Source organism: Strongylocentrotus purpuratus, unplaced genomic scaffold (assembly GCF_000002235.5).
Source record: "Strongylocentrotus purpuratus isolate Spur 01 unplaced genomic scaffold, Spur_5.0 spur5_scaffold_4, whole genome shotgun sequence".
NCBI lineage: Eukaryota > Metazoa > Echinodermata > Echinoidea > Camarodonta > Strongylocentrotidae > Strongylocentrotus > Strongylocentrotus purpuratus.
In genome coordinates, this window is record NW_022145610.1 from 15,165,774 (window position 1) to 15,188,016 (window position 22,243).

General features: G+C 36.8%; 2 protein-coding genes across 2 annotated transcripts in view; both read right to left on the minus strand.

Annotated features, from left to right (window-relative positions):
* Window positions 1-451: 451 nt before the first annotated feature.
* The window catches only part of LOC100890606 (suppressor APC domain-containing protein 2), a 42,286-nt gene continuing 20,494 nt past the window's right edge, over window positions 452-22,243 (minus strand). The window contains exons 3-6 of the mRNA XM_030997117.1: window positions 21,215-21,367; window positions 7,570-7,662; window positions 3,288-3,413; window positions 452-1,680 (exon numbers count right to left, since the gene is read on the minus strand). Of these exons, the coding sequence (XP_030852977.1) occupies window positions 1,558-1,680; window positions 3,288-3,413; window positions 7,570-7,662; window positions 21,215-21,367 (495 nt within the window). The 3' untranslated portion in view covers window positions 452-1,557. The remainder of the gene's footprint in view (window positions 1,681-3,287; window positions 3,414-7,569; window positions 7,663-21,214; window positions 21,368-22,243) is intronic.
* LOC105446175 lies at window positions 16,719-20,589 on the minus strand. Its single transcript, XM_011682637.2, has 3 exons — window positions 20,057-20,589; window positions 18,714-18,794; window positions 16,719-18,261 (listed from the first exon to the last, which is right to left on the minus strand). Exons 1-3 carry the CDS (start codon window positions 20,309-20,311, stop codon window positions 17,047-17,049), a joined length of 1,551 nt encoding a protein of 516 aa, XP_011680939.2. The 5' UTR covers window positions 20,312-20,589; the 3' UTR covers window positions 16,719-17,046.

Below are 22,243 nucleotides of genomic sequence, written 5' to 3' on the forward strand. Positions count from 1 at the left end.
AGAAATTAAATATAAAGATACATGCTTTGAGCTAGAAAGTCAACATTTTGTTTTAAAAAAAAAATCATAAATAGGTTTCTACACTTGTAGCAAACAACATCAACAAGATAAAATGACGGAGGATAAATGCATATTTATGTAATTTACAACCAATTTGGAATGCTTGTATAAAGATACAAATACACCAAACATTTAGGCTCTCAAACAAGGTTGATCAAATGTCTGAAATATCGTTCGGTTAATAATTATGTAATCCCCTCCCTTCACATGTATATGTACAGATTGCTAAAAAATACACCCCATAATAAATAGTTTTATCTACAATATATGAAAAGGACTAGCTGACTAGATTTTCAAATTCAATTGGATACAAACACAGGATTTTGTTTCATCATTGCTGATTCTATGTACAAACTCCATCAATTGATGACCAAATGTCAACATATTTTTCTGCACGTATTGTTAGTCTTACAACAAAAGTAAATTAAATTTGACAAAGTACTCCTCTTCTACACAAAAAAAAGGCTACATCATTGTGAAATTAATTTGGCTACCTGCTCCGCAACCTACCGGGTATCTACAATGCGGATATGAAATTGGCTTTAACAGGAGTTTCAAAAATTGAATCTAAAGTTTCCTGGAACATGATATTATTAGCTGCATGTAGGTATCAATTAAGCTTCGCATGATCGAACATAAAGACAGGAAGCACGACATGTGATCTCTTCTTTTTTACACTCTGAAAGTCCCGTGTAAATCAACACATGAAGATATATCAAACGTCAATGTATAGAAGAGAGTGTTGTTTACACCAAGGACGGATATGTAGTTGATGAACTCTCGGATGTGAAATCATCAATGCGGCCATGTTTGACGTCTGTGTTCGTCAGAGGATGGCTAAATCACACATCTGGGCTTCGTCTTACAAAGAGTTACGATTGATCCAAATCAATCGTAAGTCCTCCAATCAATCGCAAGTTTGCAGTCTCCTATCTCTTATGTACATAGTTGTGATTGATATCTATTCTTTATATGACAGGGCCCAGACTTGGTGAGCAACTGGACTTATCACATCATGATATAATGTCCCTATGCACTTCCACAGGAGTTTGCATGATGTAATTTTTCATTTATTACATCACATTATTTCGATAAAAATGACACTTCCTTGTCTAACTCTAGTGGTCGTTCTATACATGTTTGACTGGACACTAGGGCCCTGTCTTATAAAAGAGTTGAGATTGATTTGGATCTCTCGGAGTCCTCCAATCAATCGCAATTTTGCAGTCTCTTATCTCTTATATACATAGTTGCGATTGATATCAATGGCAAATAAGTTGCGATTAATCATGGCTGTCGATGAGACGATGCCCTGAATCATTTTCAAGATTAATTCCTGATCCTAACCTGCGATTTCTTGTCCTCGATGATATGCATGTAGTGTTTTGTGTTACAGAGAGGTAGCCTTTCTTTCATCAGCAAAAGCAAACATGTGCATAAATCATTTACAAAGTTGACTTCTAAACTGTAGTTTGTGCTAGTCCTGTCTTCAATTGTTCAGAGGAATGTGGTATTATCAGGTAGATCTCTATTACGACCCCTCGCTTCAAACAACTGCCTTATGAGGGCAGCCTTCTCTTGTTCCAGTTTGGAGATCCGGTCACTCTTGGATGAAACCTCCTGAAATGCAGATAAGTGGGAGAAAAAAATTCTGTGTGAATATCAGAGCCTAAATGACTTAAAGTTATGATTTTATAAATTGAAACATATATTTCAGTATCAAAATTTCATTTTGGGACAAATTCAATGAAATATATCAATTGAGAGCATGAATAGCAACCCCAAAACCAATAATTATGTCAATCATCAAATACTAAATGAATGTATTCATTCTAATAATCCATTGATGAATCATAAAATATAGGATCGTCTTGGGGTTTAATAATACAATGAAATATTGGATGAGCTTTGCACAAAATAACAAACGAGTCTTGGACGAATCCAACATAGTTTGTATATCAAGTTCAGTATTTCCTGTATTTGGCCAAATCAAGACATCCAATATCATACATGTACATGTATATCACATAGGCCTATTTTTTATTCTAGTTTTAGTAATATCATTGATGTATTTCCATACCCCTTTTGTTACCTAACTGCAAGAGAGAAGGCATCAAGAATCAATTGTACTTCAAATGCTTTGGTAACAAGTGTCTTAGTTGGTTCGCAAACCTCGTCTTACTCTTGCACATGAAATATTCAGCAGTCTGAAGAACAGACTATTGGTTGAGCTTACAAAATTCAAGTCAGTCAAAGTTCATCAAATATCCTAACAAATAATATTTTGACTCTGAAATGTTTAAAATATTTATATAATTCAATCTATCATACCCTTCTTTCCTTCCACAGAATACTTCTTTCATTTTACTAATCCATTGGAGATTAAAGTTCGCGATGGCCTTGGACTAAACCCATCAACAATGCCTATTCAATTGAAATCTAACTGTCTCCAAAAGGATGAATGAAACTGCTCATCAATAACCCAACTTATTCACCAGACCAAAACAATGTAATCTCTCTTTCAAGCAAGAAATATTCTTTATTGATGAAACTGCTCATCATTAAACCAACATTTCTTTTTGAATGAACAACATAATCTCTTTTTTTTTTAAGCTAAAAAAAACCTTTTGGAAAGTAGGGGTGCCGGGGTGAGGGATAAAGCTTGTCCAATAGCATGAACAACGTAATCTCTCTTTTACGCAAACAAAAATTACTTTGTAAAGTGGGGGATGGGGGATAAAACTAACTTCATGGTCTATTAAATAAGTGATATTGGCTTTGATGGTAAGCCACATATATCTTCTTATAAAGATATCTGTGTTGTTACTAGTACTCCTATTACACACAATAAGCAAAGAGCCTGTTCCAGTGATACTGTATTTTCCATTTACCGGTATCTGCAAAACATTTTTAAAGTAAAACTTTGAAATTTGGAGGTGTTGTGGTCGAGTGGATACGTCACCGGACTGTGGATCACAAGGTCCGCGGTTCAAGTCTCACCGTAGCACTCTTGTCCTTTGGCAAGACGTCATCTACATTTGCCACACTCAACTGGGTGATGTAAACAACTACCTGGCAGGATGTTGGCTCCACAAACATATTTAAACCATTTTTCCCTATCTTGAGCAATTCTATATGCCTTCTGGAAGATACCGCCTACAAGGATGTCACTTTCCCATCTCTTCCTTTGTCTTCTTTGCCTCAGTATTTGTTCCTTTGTTACCTACCTCTGTTAATTGTTTATTCTGCTGTTTGAGTTTGCCCACCATGAGGGGTGCACCAATGTCCAGCTGACTACCGGTAGACTTCCCATACTGGTGGTTGATAGCGAGGTTCATGTGGTTCGGAAAACCCTGCAAGAAAAAAGTACAAATAACAAGTTAAAATAATCATGTAATAATATCAATAATACAGTCAAACCTATTTTAGTGACCATTTGTCTACAAAGACCACATTTTTTTGTTTCTCATTGAAACATATGCACTAAAGGAACCTGTACATAAAGACCACCTGCCTATAAATACCACTTTTCTTGTCTCCCTTGGGTGGTCTTTATAGACAGGTTTCACTGTAGTATGACTCAGAAGGCATTTTTTTTTCCTGAGAATACGAGTTCATGACATTTTTTAATACAGAGCAATTTGGAGACTTTTTTATTTATTTATTTCTAATCTAATCTTCTAGCCCATTCACAAATAAGTACTGGTAGTGGTCTTCCAGAGAGTACCTCGTCACAGCGTCATGTGTGTTTGATATGGTCACAACTTTAAAAATTCATAACTTTCCTACGTTTAATGGGACATTGTTCAAACTTTCACTAATTTGTTTCTCTCTTTTTTCTGCTTCTATCAAAACCAATTCAGTATCAGGATAGACCTCTCCTTTAAGTTAATCTGTCCCCACCGCCTTTCACAAAATCCTTAAAACATCCAATAAAGCCTTCAAGGTAGAAGCTGGCAACAGACAAAAGAACTAGACAAGGAAAACATTTAACTAACAGCCTGCCAAGCAAACAGAGACACAGACGGACAGACAAAGGGAAACAAACAGACACGCAGATGGACAGACAAAGAGAAACAAACAGAGATGGGAGGGATCATAGGCGTTGATGGATGAAAAGATCCTAGCAGAAACACAACATAAGACTATAACAACAGGCATTGCATGTGAGAGCATGTTGGTATTCCCTTGAATTCCAACAGTCATGGCCCAATACATGTATGGCTAAGTCTAAGATACCTATTTAAAATGTATATCATTTCCTGTATGTATTTCATGATGTATTGTACGTATCTATTTGTACATATGTATTTTTATTTTTTTTAGTTGAAATGAATACCGTAAACGATTGAGTAGATGCTATAGTGTACATTTCTCAGACTTGTTAAAGTTCTTATACACTGTTGATGAATCTCTTGTCTCCATGGCAACATTGGTTTCAAAATGATTAGTTATGTTTCTAGGTTTTAATGCAAATAATATAAACCTATAAAATACACACCACACACTATATCAGCATTATAACTACATGTAATAGTTTAAAGATAAGCTTGAGTTCTGGTAATGGTAGAGAATAAATTCTTACAGAAACGAACAAAAATTACACTGAATATTCAAGATTACAAATAAAAATGACATGTGCGACATGATTTTGGTTAAAAATGTATAGTGGCTGAGTAATGAGCATAGAAAGATATGGAAATCCAGGTACATGTAATGTAAGTAGGCCCAACACTATGTGCTTTAATAACACAGGTCACTATGTGCAATCGAGAGTTGTGGTTTTTATTGAAGATGTTTTCCAGCAAGTTTTTGTGAGTTTGTTTTTAATCGACTGGTTCAAACAATCAATCTACTGCAGGATAAACAATCCCGAATGAATTATAGCCATGTTCTCTCGAAAAACGATTCCCATACCAGAGCTCGAGTTTAGCTTTAACTTTCACATTCGAGGACGAAACTTAACGCAGCGAGTACCAAACTTGTCATTATTGCATGACGCATGTTTGAGCATGTTTGAACCAATCGCACAAAATCAACAAACCACATTCTAGGGATAATATGAAGCTTTAAACATGCTGACCTAGATCATTTCCAGCATACCATTCCAAGACTCCCACACAAATATGTGAGTCCATTCAGTACGAGACAATACACAAGTTAAAAAGTGATAAGAGTTCAAATTGAACACTGCTCATGGATCATTTGATTTCCTTCTTTTATTTCATTTTGGAGGGATTTTCTTATTACTCAGTTATCCATGAGGGTACATGTATGTAATACTTTCAGAATTGTGACACTGTGTCAAAAAATGATGGATAGAATTGTGAAACTGTATTTTGATTTTAAAAAGGGACATGTACATGGTAGTAGGCTTGTCTATAGACTTGCTTTTCAGAACTTCAAACTTTTGCTATGAAGGAAAATATATACTTTTTTGTACGCACTTAAGAAATGATTCCCATTGCTTGTTCCTAATTTTAAGTTAATGATATAATCAAAAAGTAAATTATTAGTTTTTATGCTACTACTACTACTACTACTACTACTACTACTACTACTACTATTTCTACTACTACTACTACTACTACTACTACTACTACTACTACTACTATGATGACGATGACTACTACTTCTATTACTACTACTTCTATTACTATGATTTCTACAACTGCTACTACAACTACTTCCACTCCCACTACTACTGCCACTACCACTACCACTACTACCACTACCACTACCACTACCATTACCACTACCACTACCACTACCTCTCCAACTACTACTACCACTACCACTACCACTACCACTACCACTACTACTGCCACTACTACTACTACTGCCACTACCACTACCACTACCACTACCACTACCACTACCACTACCATTACCACTACCACTACCACTGCCACTGCCACTGCCACTACCACTACCACTACCACTACCACTACCACTTCCACTACCACTACCACTACCATTACCACTACCACTACCACTACCACTACCACTACCACTATCACTACCACTACCACTATCACTATCACTACCACTACCACTATCACTACCACTACCACTACCACTACCACTACCACTACCATTACCACTACCACTACCACTACCACTACCACTACCACTACCATTACCACTACCATTACCACTACCACTACCTCTCCAACTACCACTACTACTACCACTACCACTACCACTACTACTATAACTACTACTCCTATAAAGAAAATGCTAATTAAGGACTAATTAACATGAAATGGGAGCTCACGGTCACATTAATTCACAATGACTTTTGACAGCCTCAGACACTATTGAAATGCAGCAAAGCATGCAGAATTCATATGACCTCAATTAACAATACGATCAATATCAACGGGCTATCACAGGCAGCTGCTCACTTTCTGACAATACGATGATTGTTACAGTTCCTATTTTTCAAAGGGCAAACCGTTTCAAATGTCATCACCACCACAACCCCAGCATAATAATTGCTTGAGATCCATGATGCATATATGTGCAATCTAATACTAGTAGTGACTCAGGGAGCCAATATGGACAGAACCTCTGCTTTTTATGTTCTTTCTAAAAACGATTCCGCCGTATGAATTTTCTTTTCATTTGCTTGCCATCCATAAAATGCATGTTCATGCCCTGTTCCAATATCCATATATTCACTTTGGTTCCTGTTTATATTTTGTTTATTTTGCTTTTGATTCATTCTTGGGGTTTCAATCTGATCAGTGGAAGATAAAAAGCTCAAAATCTGTATCATCTGCTGAATACAAAATTAGCCAACAATACAATAGAAGTACCATCTGTCTACTAACTTTACAATTTGAATTTCAATCTGAATTTGGAATTAATCAGAAAATCTTGATTCTTTTTAACATGAACAAGCTCAAAATGGCCTCCTGTTCATCAGGGAAGAAATCAGACGTGCACTTTTTATCAGCATCCTTGAATCAGTGGTTGTATCTATCCAATAATCTTGTTCCTCTAGGCCTGTCCTCATCAGCTTGAGTTTACCAAATAACCCGCTATTTTCAGACTCTGGATATTATCCCGAAGATCAAAATTGTGTCTTCACCAGACCGATACACTCATCACAAACTAGCTCGGACGGGCGCAAAAGTATAGCCCGCTATTTCCCAAATAGTGGGATATCTAGGAAACAAGACCAAGATTTCTCAGGATACTTTTTTGTTATATTTTCTTGACCAAATATCCTGCTAATTGCAAAGTTCTGCGGGCTGATGATGACGCAAATTAACCGGTTAAATCGCGATCGGGATAGTTAAAATCTGGGTTATTTGGCAAACTCTAGCTGATGGAGCCAGGCCTTTTGTATCTATCCAATCATCTTGTTCCTCTGCGTGCAAACAAGGTGAACATGACTTCTCTTTACAACCTCGGTGCTATCTGAAAGCAACGCCCCGAGGCAAGGAGAAGATGATATCTCGGTCGTAATTGAATTGAGGAGAGAGCTTCATATTGGCTTACCTTTTCCGGAGTAGCTATGAGTGCCCTGAGTTGCCTGTTCAGTTCGGTGATACGCGTTGTCCTGTATACAACCATGTCTTGGTGATCAATGTCCTGAAAGAAAGAAAAAAAAGAGAAAAGGGAATTCTAAATACAGTTTCTTGAAATGCAAATGTAAAAACACATCCCCCCCCCCCCCCAAATAGTAGGGAAACTCAATTTTTAAATTTCTATTTTCCAAAATCCATCAACCATATGTCATCATCATCATCATCATCATCATCAAGTACAAGGTCTGTAATACAGACATCGGCAGCCATAGCCCTCCATTTCTGTTAATTATCTGCTATTCTTAAAAATCATATTTAGTATACACCGATTCGGGCGACTTCTGGTGGAAGTGCGCCCTCATAAGGTGACGCCATAACTGGGGGGCGTCTGAGCTGACTGCAGCTAGCTAGCGCAGCGCGCGAAAATATGCAAGAAAATTAAGCACTGACGTAGTGCAGTTTGATACCGTATGTTGTTTCTTCACTTGGTTGTCTCCAGTTTGGAGAACTGCAGGTGGTGCAGGATGACATATATATCATGCAGGACTACGTTGACATGGTGACATAATACTACGTTTAACATGTAAGTCAAGTACAAAACTGAGAGAAGAGTTGTAACTGTTACTAGTGTTAGTGTTAGAGTTCTAATAATATTTGCCGGGACGTGACACACAGAGCGTGTGTACGGTGTACCGTTGTAACGTTAGACCTATGTTGAACAGACATAGACCTAGATCTAGATTCTAACTGGTCTAACGTTAACAGTTAGGGATCTAACAGTTAAATCTAATAATTTCATGAATGGATATTATACTAGAGGTTATAAGGAAATGGTGTGTTCATTTATTTAGGAGTTCTTTCGTGGATGGAACTTGCAGTTGGCTGGTACGGTCGTGAAGGTGGTCAGCTGCAGTGGTCCGAGTGATCAGGACAGGGACCGTGTGGGCCTGCCTTGATAGACAGTTCTTCTGGTACTCTATTTCAGGAGGTACGATTACACAATGTTTAATGTTTAAATGTTTTCATGATCATTGTTGTATGAAGACTTGCATGAAAATAACTGAATATTCTATTGGTTAATAATTTGTGATCTATAGACCTAAAAGTTACAGTAATGTTATCCATGAATTTTATTTGTTTAATTCATTTATGATATCTATACATACGACACAGTCACAGAGAGTGATGTTATATATTGTAAAGCAAACTGGTTAATATGGATTGGGTCGTGTGTTATAAGGTCGCCGCCTTTTGCGTTACATGCCAAGTTTACTACGCACAGCGCCTTCTTCACTTCAAAAACCTGTATCTCCTAAAGTATACACCCTACCCTACAAAAGTATACATTTTCTGAAAGGAAATTCCACAAGGAATCTAAATCTGCATTAAAAAAGTATACCATGTGCAAGATAAAAAAGTTACGAGGACTAGACATCTAGTCTGAAGAAATTTACATTTTTTTTTAAAATCTCATTGTTTTTATCATAACAATATCTACATCACCTAAATGGCAAAAATATTGTTATATTCTGGTAGAAGACATTAAAACCTTTCAAACAATGTATAATTCCCTATGGTTTACAGTTTTAGAATTAAAAATACAATGACCTGAACTTTAGCATTAAACAAATAGCGATTTTCAAAGTTGTTAGGTGGTTGGATCTTGCCAAGTACTATTGCAACATTAAACCCATTTTTTAGTGATATGATGGTATAAAGCAGCTCATAAGCTTCAATTTGGTACCAAATTTATAGTCATATTCCAAAAATTGGCAGAGAAATTTAAGTTTTCCCAAAATCAACCACAAAATCTCAAATTTCCCATTGACTTTGTACAGGCTGCGCCGCTTCCGGCACCACCCCTACTGTCCCCTACTTAAAACGTCGTAACTCCGCCAGAGTCTAGAACAATGATATTTCACAGGGAGCTAGCACACTAATTGAGCTTCAAAATGATACCAAACTTGTTAAATAAACTTTATTACTTTTGGAAAAATTTACAAATTAATGCTGAAAAATAGCAAAGAGCGTAACAGTACCACCCTATTTGGGTGGCGAGCTCATAACACACGACCGTTGTTTCTTGAAAGCCTTATTGTTGGGATGATTTAAATTAATCAAGCTAATAGTGTCATTTTCTTCTGTTAGGACAAAGAAAGAATGATGTATTGAGTATTTGAATTATCAGATGCTAAGTTAGATATAATATTAATAAGGTGAAGACTAATGTGACAAGACAAAGCTTTGTTGTTGGTCTTTAAAAGTGACCTCTTTTATTGGTAAAAGGAATAAGTGAGAAAAACTTGATTGCACTTGGTTGATTTACGGTAGGGTTCATTCTTTTTATTATAGGTGTTCAGCTTAATACGAGATGATGAGCTGTATAGCTATTGATTTGAAGACATCGTAGCTACAACTCCCCTCCCCCCTCCCCCTACAATTTCCAGACCAAGATGGATAATTGGGTCGACGACATTCGCCAGTGGCCTTTTTTAACAGATCAAGGTAGGCCTATGATTTGTACCACAAACAATCACGAAGACGAAGTAAAAAACAATTATTTTTATACTAGTCTAAGTTAAGTCTAACAAGTTACAGTCGAGATCGGCAGCCTTGCATACCTTCAGTGACTCGATCAAACAATCTAAAGTTATGGGGCACTTGACGGCGAGGCTACTCGTCAGCTGCTGCTTCGCGACCGGCGGAGAGCCTCTGATTGTAAATTGTCCGTCGCTCCAGTGGAGTTTCGGAGTAAAATATTCGTGTTAATTCACCTTTTTCTCGTCAGTTTTTTTAGATGATAAATGATATGGGTACCGTCTTCCCATTTCAATTCTATAGACTAAAGTAAAGTGAATTGTTTATTGTTATTGTCTTCACTTCGTGAATTTTTACAAATAATGGTTCACATTTGTACAGTCAACAAAAAAAGAAATTGACCAGTAATGTATTTAAAAACTGAAAATGAAGATGAATACATCATTAAATCCTGATCATCCATGCACACTGATGCATGACATTGATAAATTGCGTTCATATGCAATTTACTTACTTATAATAGATCTAGATCTAGACCTTCTAGACTCTAGATCTAGATCTATATGAATTATAATTTTTTATTTGTTTTAATTCTTTTTAAATAAATTAAATATGGATTCATGGGGGGATTACAGCAATGGCCATATCTAACAGAAGAAGGTATGATGCAATATGTAGTTCAATTACTTTTTACTTAATTTTCTTCATAAAATAGTGTTAATCTGATAGAGTATTGCCAATGGGGTTTCAACAGGGAAGATCCGCTTCATGTTGCTGCATTGCGGTATGTGTGTGTGTGCAATTGTGCATGGAGCACCCGGGAGAGCGAGATAAAGAGTGACTGCGATCATGTTCAAGCATGATAAAAAGATGATAGGTCTACCATTAAAAAAAAAAATAATGTTTTGTTAAGTTTCTTTTCAAAGATCTATGTGCTTACAATGCGAATGTTGAAATTAATGAAATAAAATGAAATGCAGGAACGAGCAAAATACGTCTCAAAATGAAATTAAATTAAAAAAAAACAACTTTAAACTGTAAAATCATTAGGCATATGTACTACATGAGCAGGAATTAAATAGTATTTACTTTTTCACCCTTTTTTCGGTAGGTATCCAGGATTACTTCTTAAAGCGTTTGGCCTGTGATGAGCAACCTAATGCTAATTACCGATCTCTGATTGAGGGACAAAACTATCTAAGATCTGGATGGGTTGGTCAAATAACACACCGTTTGCGAAGTACAGAGGTCATCGTGCTGAAGGGAAAAGTGCGATACTCCCAATCCATTAACAAGTACCATGAAGTAGAAGTGACAATACAAAGAGACAAAGCTGAAATACTTGAAGTTAAATGTGACTGTATGGCTAACCAAGGCAGATGCTGCAGCCACACAGCAGGTCTTGCTTACAAGATTAACCAAGCCGCTCTCAAAGGCTACATTGGTGTAGCATGTACAGATGTGGAATGCTTGTGGAATAAGTCAACGTCAACAAATGTTCTCCCAGACTCTGTTGAAAACATCCGTGCTGGAGACAACACTGTTGCCAAATCAACATTTGCAATAACCACGGCATTCGAAACAGATGAAGATGTCATCAGACATTTAACAACTGATCCAGTGGCTGGCCTGGCCGCCATCCCTGGGACAATCTTAAATCATGTTCTCAAGGCTACGGCAGTGAACTTTTCATCAGATAAGGCCCATTTAGGCCTACCGAAGAACCATGGCAATTGTGAGGCCCGAGATTGTGATCTTTGTAACAAGGTGTATGAGAAGTACATTACCTGTGATGAGCAGCAGCGTGAACACCTTGCAACAGCTACCACATCTCAAGATTCAGCACTATGGCAAGATCAACGCAAGATCCGAATTACAAGTAGTGGGGCTTTTGAAGTGCCGAAGAAGGCCGACCCAAAGAATTGGTTGGACAGAAAACTCAATAACAGATTCATGGGAAACTCCTCTACTCGCTATGGCCAAGAATGTGAACCGATAGCTCGGAGCTACTATGAGCACACCTTCCGCAAGAAAATTACATCTACTGGACTGGTTGTCCATCCAACTGACAACTGGCTGGGTGCTAGCCTTGATGGGATTGTGGACAGAGACACAATTTTAGAGATAAAATGCCCAACTGAAAAGAAACTTGAACAGTACAATGGCAGTTTAACCAACATGCTTCAGGCCAACAAATATGATGTACGTGTTGTGAATGGAAACTACGTTCTACGCCAAACTACAGCTGGTTCTGGCTATTATTACCAGGTGCAAATAGCAATGCATTGTTCTGGTAAAAGTAAGTGTAATTTTCTTGTGTGGACACCATCTGAGCAAGTGATTGTAGATGTTCTGTATGATCAGGAGTGGGTGGGAAAATAGTTGCATCATCTTAATAGAGGAATGTATTTTGGACACTTGCTTCCAGCAATTTCTACCATGATAGCTCATGGACACTTGAAGATAAAGGGCCTCTAAACATGTCTAAATTGTTCTACATCAATCAAGAAAGATTTACCGAAATAGTAGAAAATATTAAAACTTATCATTGCACTTTTGTGCTGATCAAATACTTTTTTGGTAGATCTCCATGATTTAAAGTATATTTCAAGAAATGAGTCAAACACAGTAATTTCCCTGAAAAGTCCTGACCTGAAGCCCACAGTGACACCCAAAAATGTATCTGTCCTTATTAACTGTCAGTTTTTCAAAAGTTTTTTATTACATTATGCTACATGTACTTTGCTCTGAAAACTGGAGTTACACAAATTTGTATTCTAAAAATGTACACTGCAAAACATATGATTGGATATTCAAACAAAATAGGATTAAAAATGAAACTGCCTGTTCTTGTAAAAATTGTAATTCCAGGAAATCAGTAAGATAATCCTAAATCAAGTTCTTGTATGAATCATCTCTGCAAAGAGCTTTTATAGGTTGAACTTTTCTCGGAGTGGGAATATATGTACAAAAATATCAAACATTTTCAAGAAATTAAAGTCTTAAAAATTCACTTTATAGTAGTTATGTTAACAGATAGACCAACACATTCTGCCCTGTAAATTGTGGTCAGGAGCATATAAAGTTTACCCGAAGATAACATTAAATTACCGGTATTTGCACTATTTTGAGCCCTTATCTCATTCAGTAAAACGAATTTCAGTAAATAGATTTGTGTTTATTTAAGCATCTTATTTTTGTCAATTTTTGTTTTCAAAACAGAATCACTGTGGCTGTGCCATGTAAGTGCAAGCTGATTCCAGTTGGTTTGAAGTCCTGAACATATAACTTATGATATTTAAACTGCTGAATGTGTTTGATAAAAATATGTTTTGAAACATATATATTTTTTGCAAACTTGCTATGCTCCACCCTAAGGAAACAACATACACCTGTCGACTACACAACCATCTTCTACAATAGAGGGTGGAGTGTATTTTCCCCTAGCTTAGCACATGCTCATAATAGAATGGCAGTTTTCATGTACAATTTACCCCCCTCATAGCCTATGTATTCTGTGTGATGCTAAAGGATGTCTGACCTACAAGGGGAATGAGATCTGGAAGATTATTTTTATTTTTATTTTTATTTATTTTTTATTTTTTTATAATTTTTTTTTTACAGTGGAGCTTCAGCAAGTTTACAAAAACAAAAAATCATTCATAAAATATTATAAAAACTCTTAAACACATTCAGAAGTTAAAATGTCAAAACAAAATATTTTAGGCTGTCTATCCATTATCTCACTCTCTTCTTTATTTGAATTGAGAGCCTGTACAAACTATGTAACTCTTATCGAAAGATGGCGCATTTATATTATATTGACTAGGCTTGAGGGGTACATCGGAAATATTGACCAAGCTCAGATCATATTGCCCCGAGTCGAAGACAAGGGCAATATGGTCTTAGCGCGGTCAATATGTCTGATGTACCCCGAAAGAAGCCCAGTCAATATAATTATTATTACCTATTTTATTTAAAAATTTTTTTTTTTTTTTTTTTTTTTAAAGAGAAGGTTGAGTTCTGGGAAGAGGTCAAAAATAATTTGTGAGCGTTATCATTCTTATTATGCAAGTGTGGAAGAACATCAGATAGGACATGTTCCCTGAAAAGCATGGCTTTTCAAATGCCTTCATATTCTAAATATGTCATGTAACATCGTAAAACTCGGGGGTAGGATTTTTACGCCACGTGTCTGTGTAGTCCCATATACATCTTTCTGTGTACAGTGTTTGTAACTTTACCAAGACTTGGCCAAATTTCTTATCATTTTGATGATTCCACAACCTTGCAATACACACAAATTCTTATATGCTAGATGATCAACCTTTTCTGGTCGATTCCACACCGTTTCTTTCACAATGCAATCACATGACCAGGACTCAACTTCATCTTTAAGGGTGGAACATCGCTCAATATCGCCCTTTGTTTTTGTAAAGTGGTCTACAGGGAAAACCCGGAAGAAGGCGACATCGCAAATGTTTCCTCCTCCGGTTGGGGATTCGTAGTAGCGCGCAAAATACAAGTTTTTATTTTGCAGCTAAAATGCCTTGTATAGGTAATAATGCTCTATATGCATTTAGAAATATCAATCTACATGTATGCACTCTAACTGAATCTAAATATGCTTTGTTTTACCAGCAGTTAAAGTGCAATTATTCAACCTTTTGTTCGTCAAGTAATCATCCTCCTCGCTGGTCATTGGAAAAGTGTGTAGATTGTAGAGTCAGGTGATACTTGACTGTGAGGCATGTGTTAACGTAGATTTTCAGCTCAAATAAAAAACTTGTTGAAAACTAATATCAATTATGAACTAAGCATTGTCTTGCATATTCCTTTCCAGTTCATGCCTTCTGCTGTATACAAATAAAGAATAAGACTTTGTATAATAGATCAGCTTAGAAAAAGATTATGAATGTTGAATTATGTGAGGAAATCTTTATTAATTAATGATTAAATGTAGATAACTATGATGATGATGATGGTTAAATGCATCTCAAGAATACGATTAATAAACTAACATCGTATGGCCCATTACTTCCATTATATCCTTTCCCTTGTAATGATTTAGTGATAAATAGAATTTTTAGAAATGAGAGAGAGAGAGAAAGAGCAGTACAGTCTACTCCCGTTATAATAACCACAGATAGAACAAGATTTTGTTATAACGAGGCATTTCTCCTAGTCCGATTTCAACCATGCGCACATGTGTCTATGTGTTCAGTATACATGTAGCGAGATTTTGTTATAACGAGGTAATTGGCTTGGTCTCGAGCACCTCGTTATAACGGGAGTGGAGTATTATACAAGAAAATTGGTGGGAAAAAAGAACGAAGTAAGGAAAAATAGAGAGAGAAAGGACAGATGAAGTCAGACAGTGTAGAATAAAGGGGCATAAGTGACCAGCAAAATAGCTTAATGAATGTTTGGAACTGAGATTTTAGGCGCAAAAGTCAGGAATTTTAATACACACGTTATTTTATTGTACATGAGCAAGAACATTCAATACAAAGATATGTATTTTCTAGCTAGTCATTTCAACATACTAGTACAACGAGATTTCGTTAGAACAAGTTCAATTTCCTGGTCCCAACTTCAAGCATGTGCACATGTGTCTATACGTGTGCCTATGTGTTCAGTATAACAATATTTCATTACACTAGTAGGTAATTGGCTTGGTCCCGGGCACCTCGTTATAACGGGAGTGGACTGTAATTAACAAACACACACACACATACCTTTCACATGTAAAACCAAACTATGTTACCGATTTCAAGGGCATCAAAGAACATGGAATGCCTGTAATGATGAATGTGATTGGTCCTCATTTGTGAGGTCGGCGTGAGTGGCATATAAATCATGAAGATCACGATCGAAGTCAATCTTGATCAAAAGGTTTTTTTTTTAAAGGAACCTAGCACATAGATTCCACCACCCCCTCCCCCTTCTTGACAAAAATGTTTAGAAAACATGCTCAAATACACTCAAATAGTCTACCATTAATTATTTTAATTTATCAATCTATTATTTATTAAAGCATTTTTATACAGGATAACAGTGTTCAGGTATATTGTGTTTTCAACAAGTTCCTGTTAACATTGAAAATAGATTAAAATGTGAAATAAATATGTAATCTAGAGGATATAGAGAAATCTTTCCCAGTCTCATACTATAACATCAGCATATCTCCAGATGTAATAGATTGTGCTCAAAACATGCTTAAATACACTAACATGTAAATACATGTAGTCTACCATTGATTGCTTTAATCAATCAATTATTTATTAAAACATCTTGAAGCAGGATAACATGTTCAGGTATATCGTTTTCAACAAGGTCCTGTTAACATTGAAAATAGATTAAAATGTGAAATAAATATTTGATAGTAATCTAGAGGTTATAGATTGCACATCTTTCCCAGTCTCATATACTATAACATCATCAGCATATCTCTAGATGTAATTGATTGGGCTCAAAACATGCTTAAATACACTAACATGTAAATACATGTAGTCTACCATTAATTGCTTTAATTAATCAATTATTTATTAAAACATCTTTAAACAGGATATTTGTTCAGGTATATTGTTTTCAACAAGGTCCTGTTAACATTGGAAAAAGATTAAAATGTGAAATAAATATTCAGAGGTTATAGATTGCACATCTTTCCCAGTCTCATATTATAACATCATCAGCATATTGTTATAACTCCAGATTTAATAGCTGGTGATATATATCATTTATAAATAGAAATAACAAAAATCGGAGCAAGTACTCCTCCTTTAATATGGTAGGGGGACTACTCCTACTGACATTTCCTTTTTTGCAGGAAGTTTACCTTGCGAGAGTACAACTTGTTTTCTTTCATTCCGATAACTTGAAAACCATTTAATCATAAATGATTCTTAAGTTATTGTTCAGAACCAAAAATAATTTTTCCTTCACTGCCAGTGTCCTCACTGTTATCACTGTCCATTGATTCACTTTCTTCATTAATCAAGAGGGGCTGCAGGTTACATAAGCCAGCACATACAATTAAAATGTCATCAACATTTTGAACAGTAGCAGGGATTGTGCTACTCAATATTTTGAAACATTTCAAACGTCGGATCGCCCTCTCGACATGGATCCGTACATTTGCAATTCGTCTGGTTTCCGTCACACATTTTTCGGGTAGGCGACGGTCTTTGAATCCCCTCGTGAATGTTGGGATCGACAGTTTTACACCTGGTGGTAAAATGTCCGTAATGGTGAAGCCTCTATCGGCTAGCACTTCATCCCCTGGTAACAAATGTTCCCCAAAACCACAATTTCTTGAAATAAAAGTGTCACTTGCACGTCCACCAAAGAGTTTCGAGACAAAGCACACAAATCCATTAGGTGCAATACAGTAAAGCGCCTTGTATGTGTTATGGCTTTTGTAGTTTGAATAAGTTTGGGCTCGTTTCATCAGATTTAATGGTCTTTGTACAAAGATCTCGAAACAGTCTATAATGCAGGTAGCTTTCGGATGGAAAGTAGCGAAGCTTTTGGGCCGAATTCTTGCCAGAGTGTCACGTGGCGGCCAGAAGATTATGTTACATCTCATGTAGTTTGCCATGAGTGGCAACCATGTAGAAAATATTGTACATGCTGTCGTCCTGGAGATGCGAAATCGTACTCCAAGGTCTGTGAACATTAAGCCTAGTCTAAGCCTCATGAGAAGAAGAAGAATCTGATCGTGGACCGCAATTTTAAAATTCGGTATAGAGGACAAAGACATGATAAGAGAATTTACAAATGCCCAAAACACAGCCAAACGTAATCCTGTGTAAAATTTCACGACACAATTATCCATGTTTGTAACAGATGCTTCAGGACAATGGTCTGTTTGTGATGCTTTTGACACGGTGCGCCACGATTGGTCCTTAATGGCATAGTTGTGATCTTGAAGGGGGATATCCTGCCACTTAAAAGGGGAATCCTCCATCTTTGGCGTTTCGGTCTGCATAGAAGTGTGAGTAGTGCCATTCCCTCCCTCATCATTGTCAGGCAGTTCATTAGGCTGTTCGTCATCAGTCGCCATGTCTGTCGAGTTGAGTGGCACTCGTCGCTTTGGCTGTGGCCTTCCAGGAGTCAGTCGTTTCTGTTACAGATCAAATAGTATTAATAATAAAAATAATGATAAATTAATAATGTAAGGAATTTGAAGTTCATCACAATCATACTTAATTGAAGGACAAAATTCACGCCCCTCCCTAGAAAAAGAAAAGAGAAAATTGAAGGGGGTATATTTCGCAAATTTCATGTTCGTAATTCTACCCTCCCCCCCAACTATTTTTTTTTAATTTTAAAACATAAATTCAATGGGGGGGGGGGGGATACATGGCATCATTAGAAAAACAAATTAAATACAAAAAGAAGATCATTTTAAATGTCTAAAATAGTCTAAAATCTATCATTGAATTTTCTTTCCACTCTTTTCTTTCTTCAAAATGTCAGATTGTTATTACAATTCATTGGCTATTCTATGTGTGTGGTTTTTTAAAGAATAGTATAGAACAAGATTGTGGTAAATTAAGTGGTAAATTAACTTACATAACTCTTGTAACCCAAGCATTGGAATGGATACGGCTGGTCTGCAGTTGGTTTGCCATCCTTGAAGTGGACAGAACACACCTGCATAAGAGAATAAAGCAGCAATGAATAAAAGCCATCCAGCATACTACTCTAGCCCATAACTAGGGTGCATAAAACATTGTCGTGGACTGGTAAAATGATTGTTTCACCCCTAATTTCGCTTGGAATTTGACGATGTTCCACGCCATTGACTGATGATAAAGCCTCCGACTCCGACTCTGTATTATCAAAAAGAGATAATTACATCCCAAAGTTGTCTTTACAAACCTTTTTGATCAAGAAAGGACACATTTAGACATGTTCTGTTTGTCCAGTTGTACCAATTAACGGCTCCGAAACTACTTTTGGGGTTGGCTACTCAAAACGCTTTGTCCCATTATTGTGATTCCGGTGCTATACTATTATAAAGGCAATTAACTTTTCCTACCAACCACTGGCATAATTGTGGGGTGCAAAAAAAAGGTCCTAAAGTCCTTGATAAATAGTTGATTTCAGGTCACTACTTCAACTGGTTCTAGGACAACTACCCCCTGGACATTTACCCCCCCCCCCCCCCCCGGAAAATTAGCCCCCAAGGACAATTACCCCCCGGAAATTTACTCCCCCGGAAAATAGCCCCCCAAGGACAACTACCCCCCAAGGAATTACCTCCCGGAAATTTACCCCCGGAAAATTACCCCCCAGGACAACTACCCCCTAGGACAACTACCCCCCGGACAACTACCCCTAACCCTAAACCTAACCCTGGGGTAGTTGTCCTGGGGGGTAGTTGTCCTAAGGGGGGTAGTTGTCCTAAGGGGGGGTAGTTATATATCCAGGGGATAGTTGTCCGGGGGGTAGTTGTCCAGGGGGTAGTTGTCCTTGGGGGGTAATTTTCCGGGGGGGGGGGGGTAATTGTCCTTGGGGGCAGGAAGCAGGGTAGTTGTCCGGGCGGTAAACTTCCGGGGGGTAGTTGTCCGGATACCACTTCAACTTATACTTCAACAGAATTTGGCGAAGCCCTCATTACGTCACTGCTGCCAAATGACTAAAGTAAACCCACCCATCTAACGTTGAAGAATTTGCCGAGTAGATCTACTAGATCTATTAGTTAGATCTTTAATAGACCAAAGAATTCTGTCCCTGGTTTAGGGAAGGGGTGACAGAATTCTTCGGTCGACAGTCACTAGATTACTTAGTCTAGATCTAACTTAGGCTAGCTAACGTTAACTTAACTTGTTAGACTGTTTAAATTTAATCCGTTGTAAATTTTTGTTTAGTTGGCAAAGGTTGTAAAAGAAAGAAAAAATTGAAAAACTCACCCTGCTGTTGGCATTTGGTATAAAATTCTTGCGATTTATATTTTTCAACCACTCCTGAAGTTTTCGGGCAGAATCATGATAACGTCCATTTGGGAAACGGTGCATTTGGTAAGGTTGCAAGCACTCACATTCATCGTGCGTCAAAGGTGAATGAATTTCACACACCAATAGTTTCCATTTTCGAAGTTTTTTACTATTGTTTGTGCATCCAACCACTGCACAGTTTTTCCCTGTTCCTGTCTTCGATTTTTTCATGATGAAACAATACACATGAAATCCTTTTTGTCCAAAGAAAAACGTCACAAAACTCGCGAGTAACAGAGGTGCAGCGAATAGAATCGATCGCTCAACGGGTATGCTATACCTATACCTCGCCCAGGCCGGCCAGGGTCGCTGCGCCGCTAGCTAGTAACCGCTCCCGAGCTCTCTGTACTGTCAGCTGGATCGGAGAAGCCCCCCAGTTATAGCGCCGCCACCGGCGGGCAGGTACATAAAACCCCCAAACCGAATCGGTGTATAGCTAGTGAATATACTGATGATGATATGATGTAAAAAGAAACAACATATATTCTAAGAAATATTGATTTTAAAATCTATTGTGAGAATACAGCACAGCAGGTTTAGCAATGGCATCACTGTATTATGCAATACTGTTGTCAGTTGATAAAACTGGATAACATTTACAATTTCACATACATGCTTATTTGATTAACTTTTTTTTTAAATGTACATATGAACAATCATCAAATACCCTTTCCTTTACGCACCCCTTTCTCCCATCACAAAATAAATAAAAATTCACAGCTCCTTTTGGATTTTCTATAGATAGATCTTTCCTAAGCTTTTACTAGCCTGTCATGTAAAATTGCTGTCTTGTCCAGTTCTCGTCTCTGTTGACATCCCCCCTTTTTTTCACCTGTTTTGTTAATTTAATTACTCATTATTTCTAATATCATTTGAGGTGTTCACACTTGTACAATCATTGCCTTTTAGAGGACCCCTCTGTTTCCAATATGTATTTCTACATTTGTTGTAAATATTTATAATTGATTTGTAATAATTTGTTGGAAACATAAATAAATTGAAATTGAAATTGAAGAAAAGAAAGCTTGTGTATTTTATTTTTTTTTTCTATATTTTTTCTTTAGAACGTCATACCTCTGTGAAGTCAACTTGTGCCTTGTTGATCCTGTCCTGTCTGTCCCTGATGCTAGCTAGTTGTTGTCGGTACCAATCTCTGGCTAGCTCTAGAGCCTCCAAGCCCTGCAGGAAGATGTCTCTCTCTTGCTCTAGCTGCTTCATACGCTTCAGCTAAAGAAAAACAATATTACAAAATAATTAAATAAATAAAATAATAATGAAATAAAAATTAAATTGCTTCATCCAGTTCACCAAAGAGAAGTCCATGGTATAACTGGGTATGTTTCTTTAAAAACTTATGTCCCACTACTATCGATTACATTAAGTGAAAATAAGTTGAAATCATATGTTCCATTTTAGCTTCATGCAGTTCAACAAGAGAAGTCCATGGTATTACATAACTATACCGGTATGTCTATTTAAATATGAAATAATTTTGCCACACCACTATCGATTACATTCAGTGAAAATAAGTTGAAATCACATTTTCCATGTTTAATATACCATTGTGTTACGTTTAATATACCATTGTGTTACGTTTATAGATCGACCTACTCGGGAATAGTCCTGTCCATAGATCAAATACAAAAACATCTTCAATGTGGAGTTATTATTCCATGAAAAATTAATGGATTATTTTTAACAAAATGGGGGAAAAACTTATCAAATACTATGCATTGGTTTGGTTTGCATTGATTTCAAACCAAATATTGTACAGATCAAAGTCCTCATAGTTGATTAAAGAGAGAGAGATTACACAGAGATTACTTGGAAAAAATGAATCAAAGCTGCATTATGCACAAAAACTAAGTTATATTACATTGAAATTAGAGTAAGAGCATGTTTAATCAATTAATCTACATTTGCCTCACTCGACCCAGGTGATGTAAATGGGAACCTGGCAGGAATTAATTCCTTGAAATGCTAGAGCGCCGTAATGGCAGCCGTGCTAAAGCCGGGATAATAGTTGTGGAGTACCAGGAGTGTCAAGTCTGACAGACATGAGCGCTATACAAGAACCCACTATTACATATGCATGTATACATT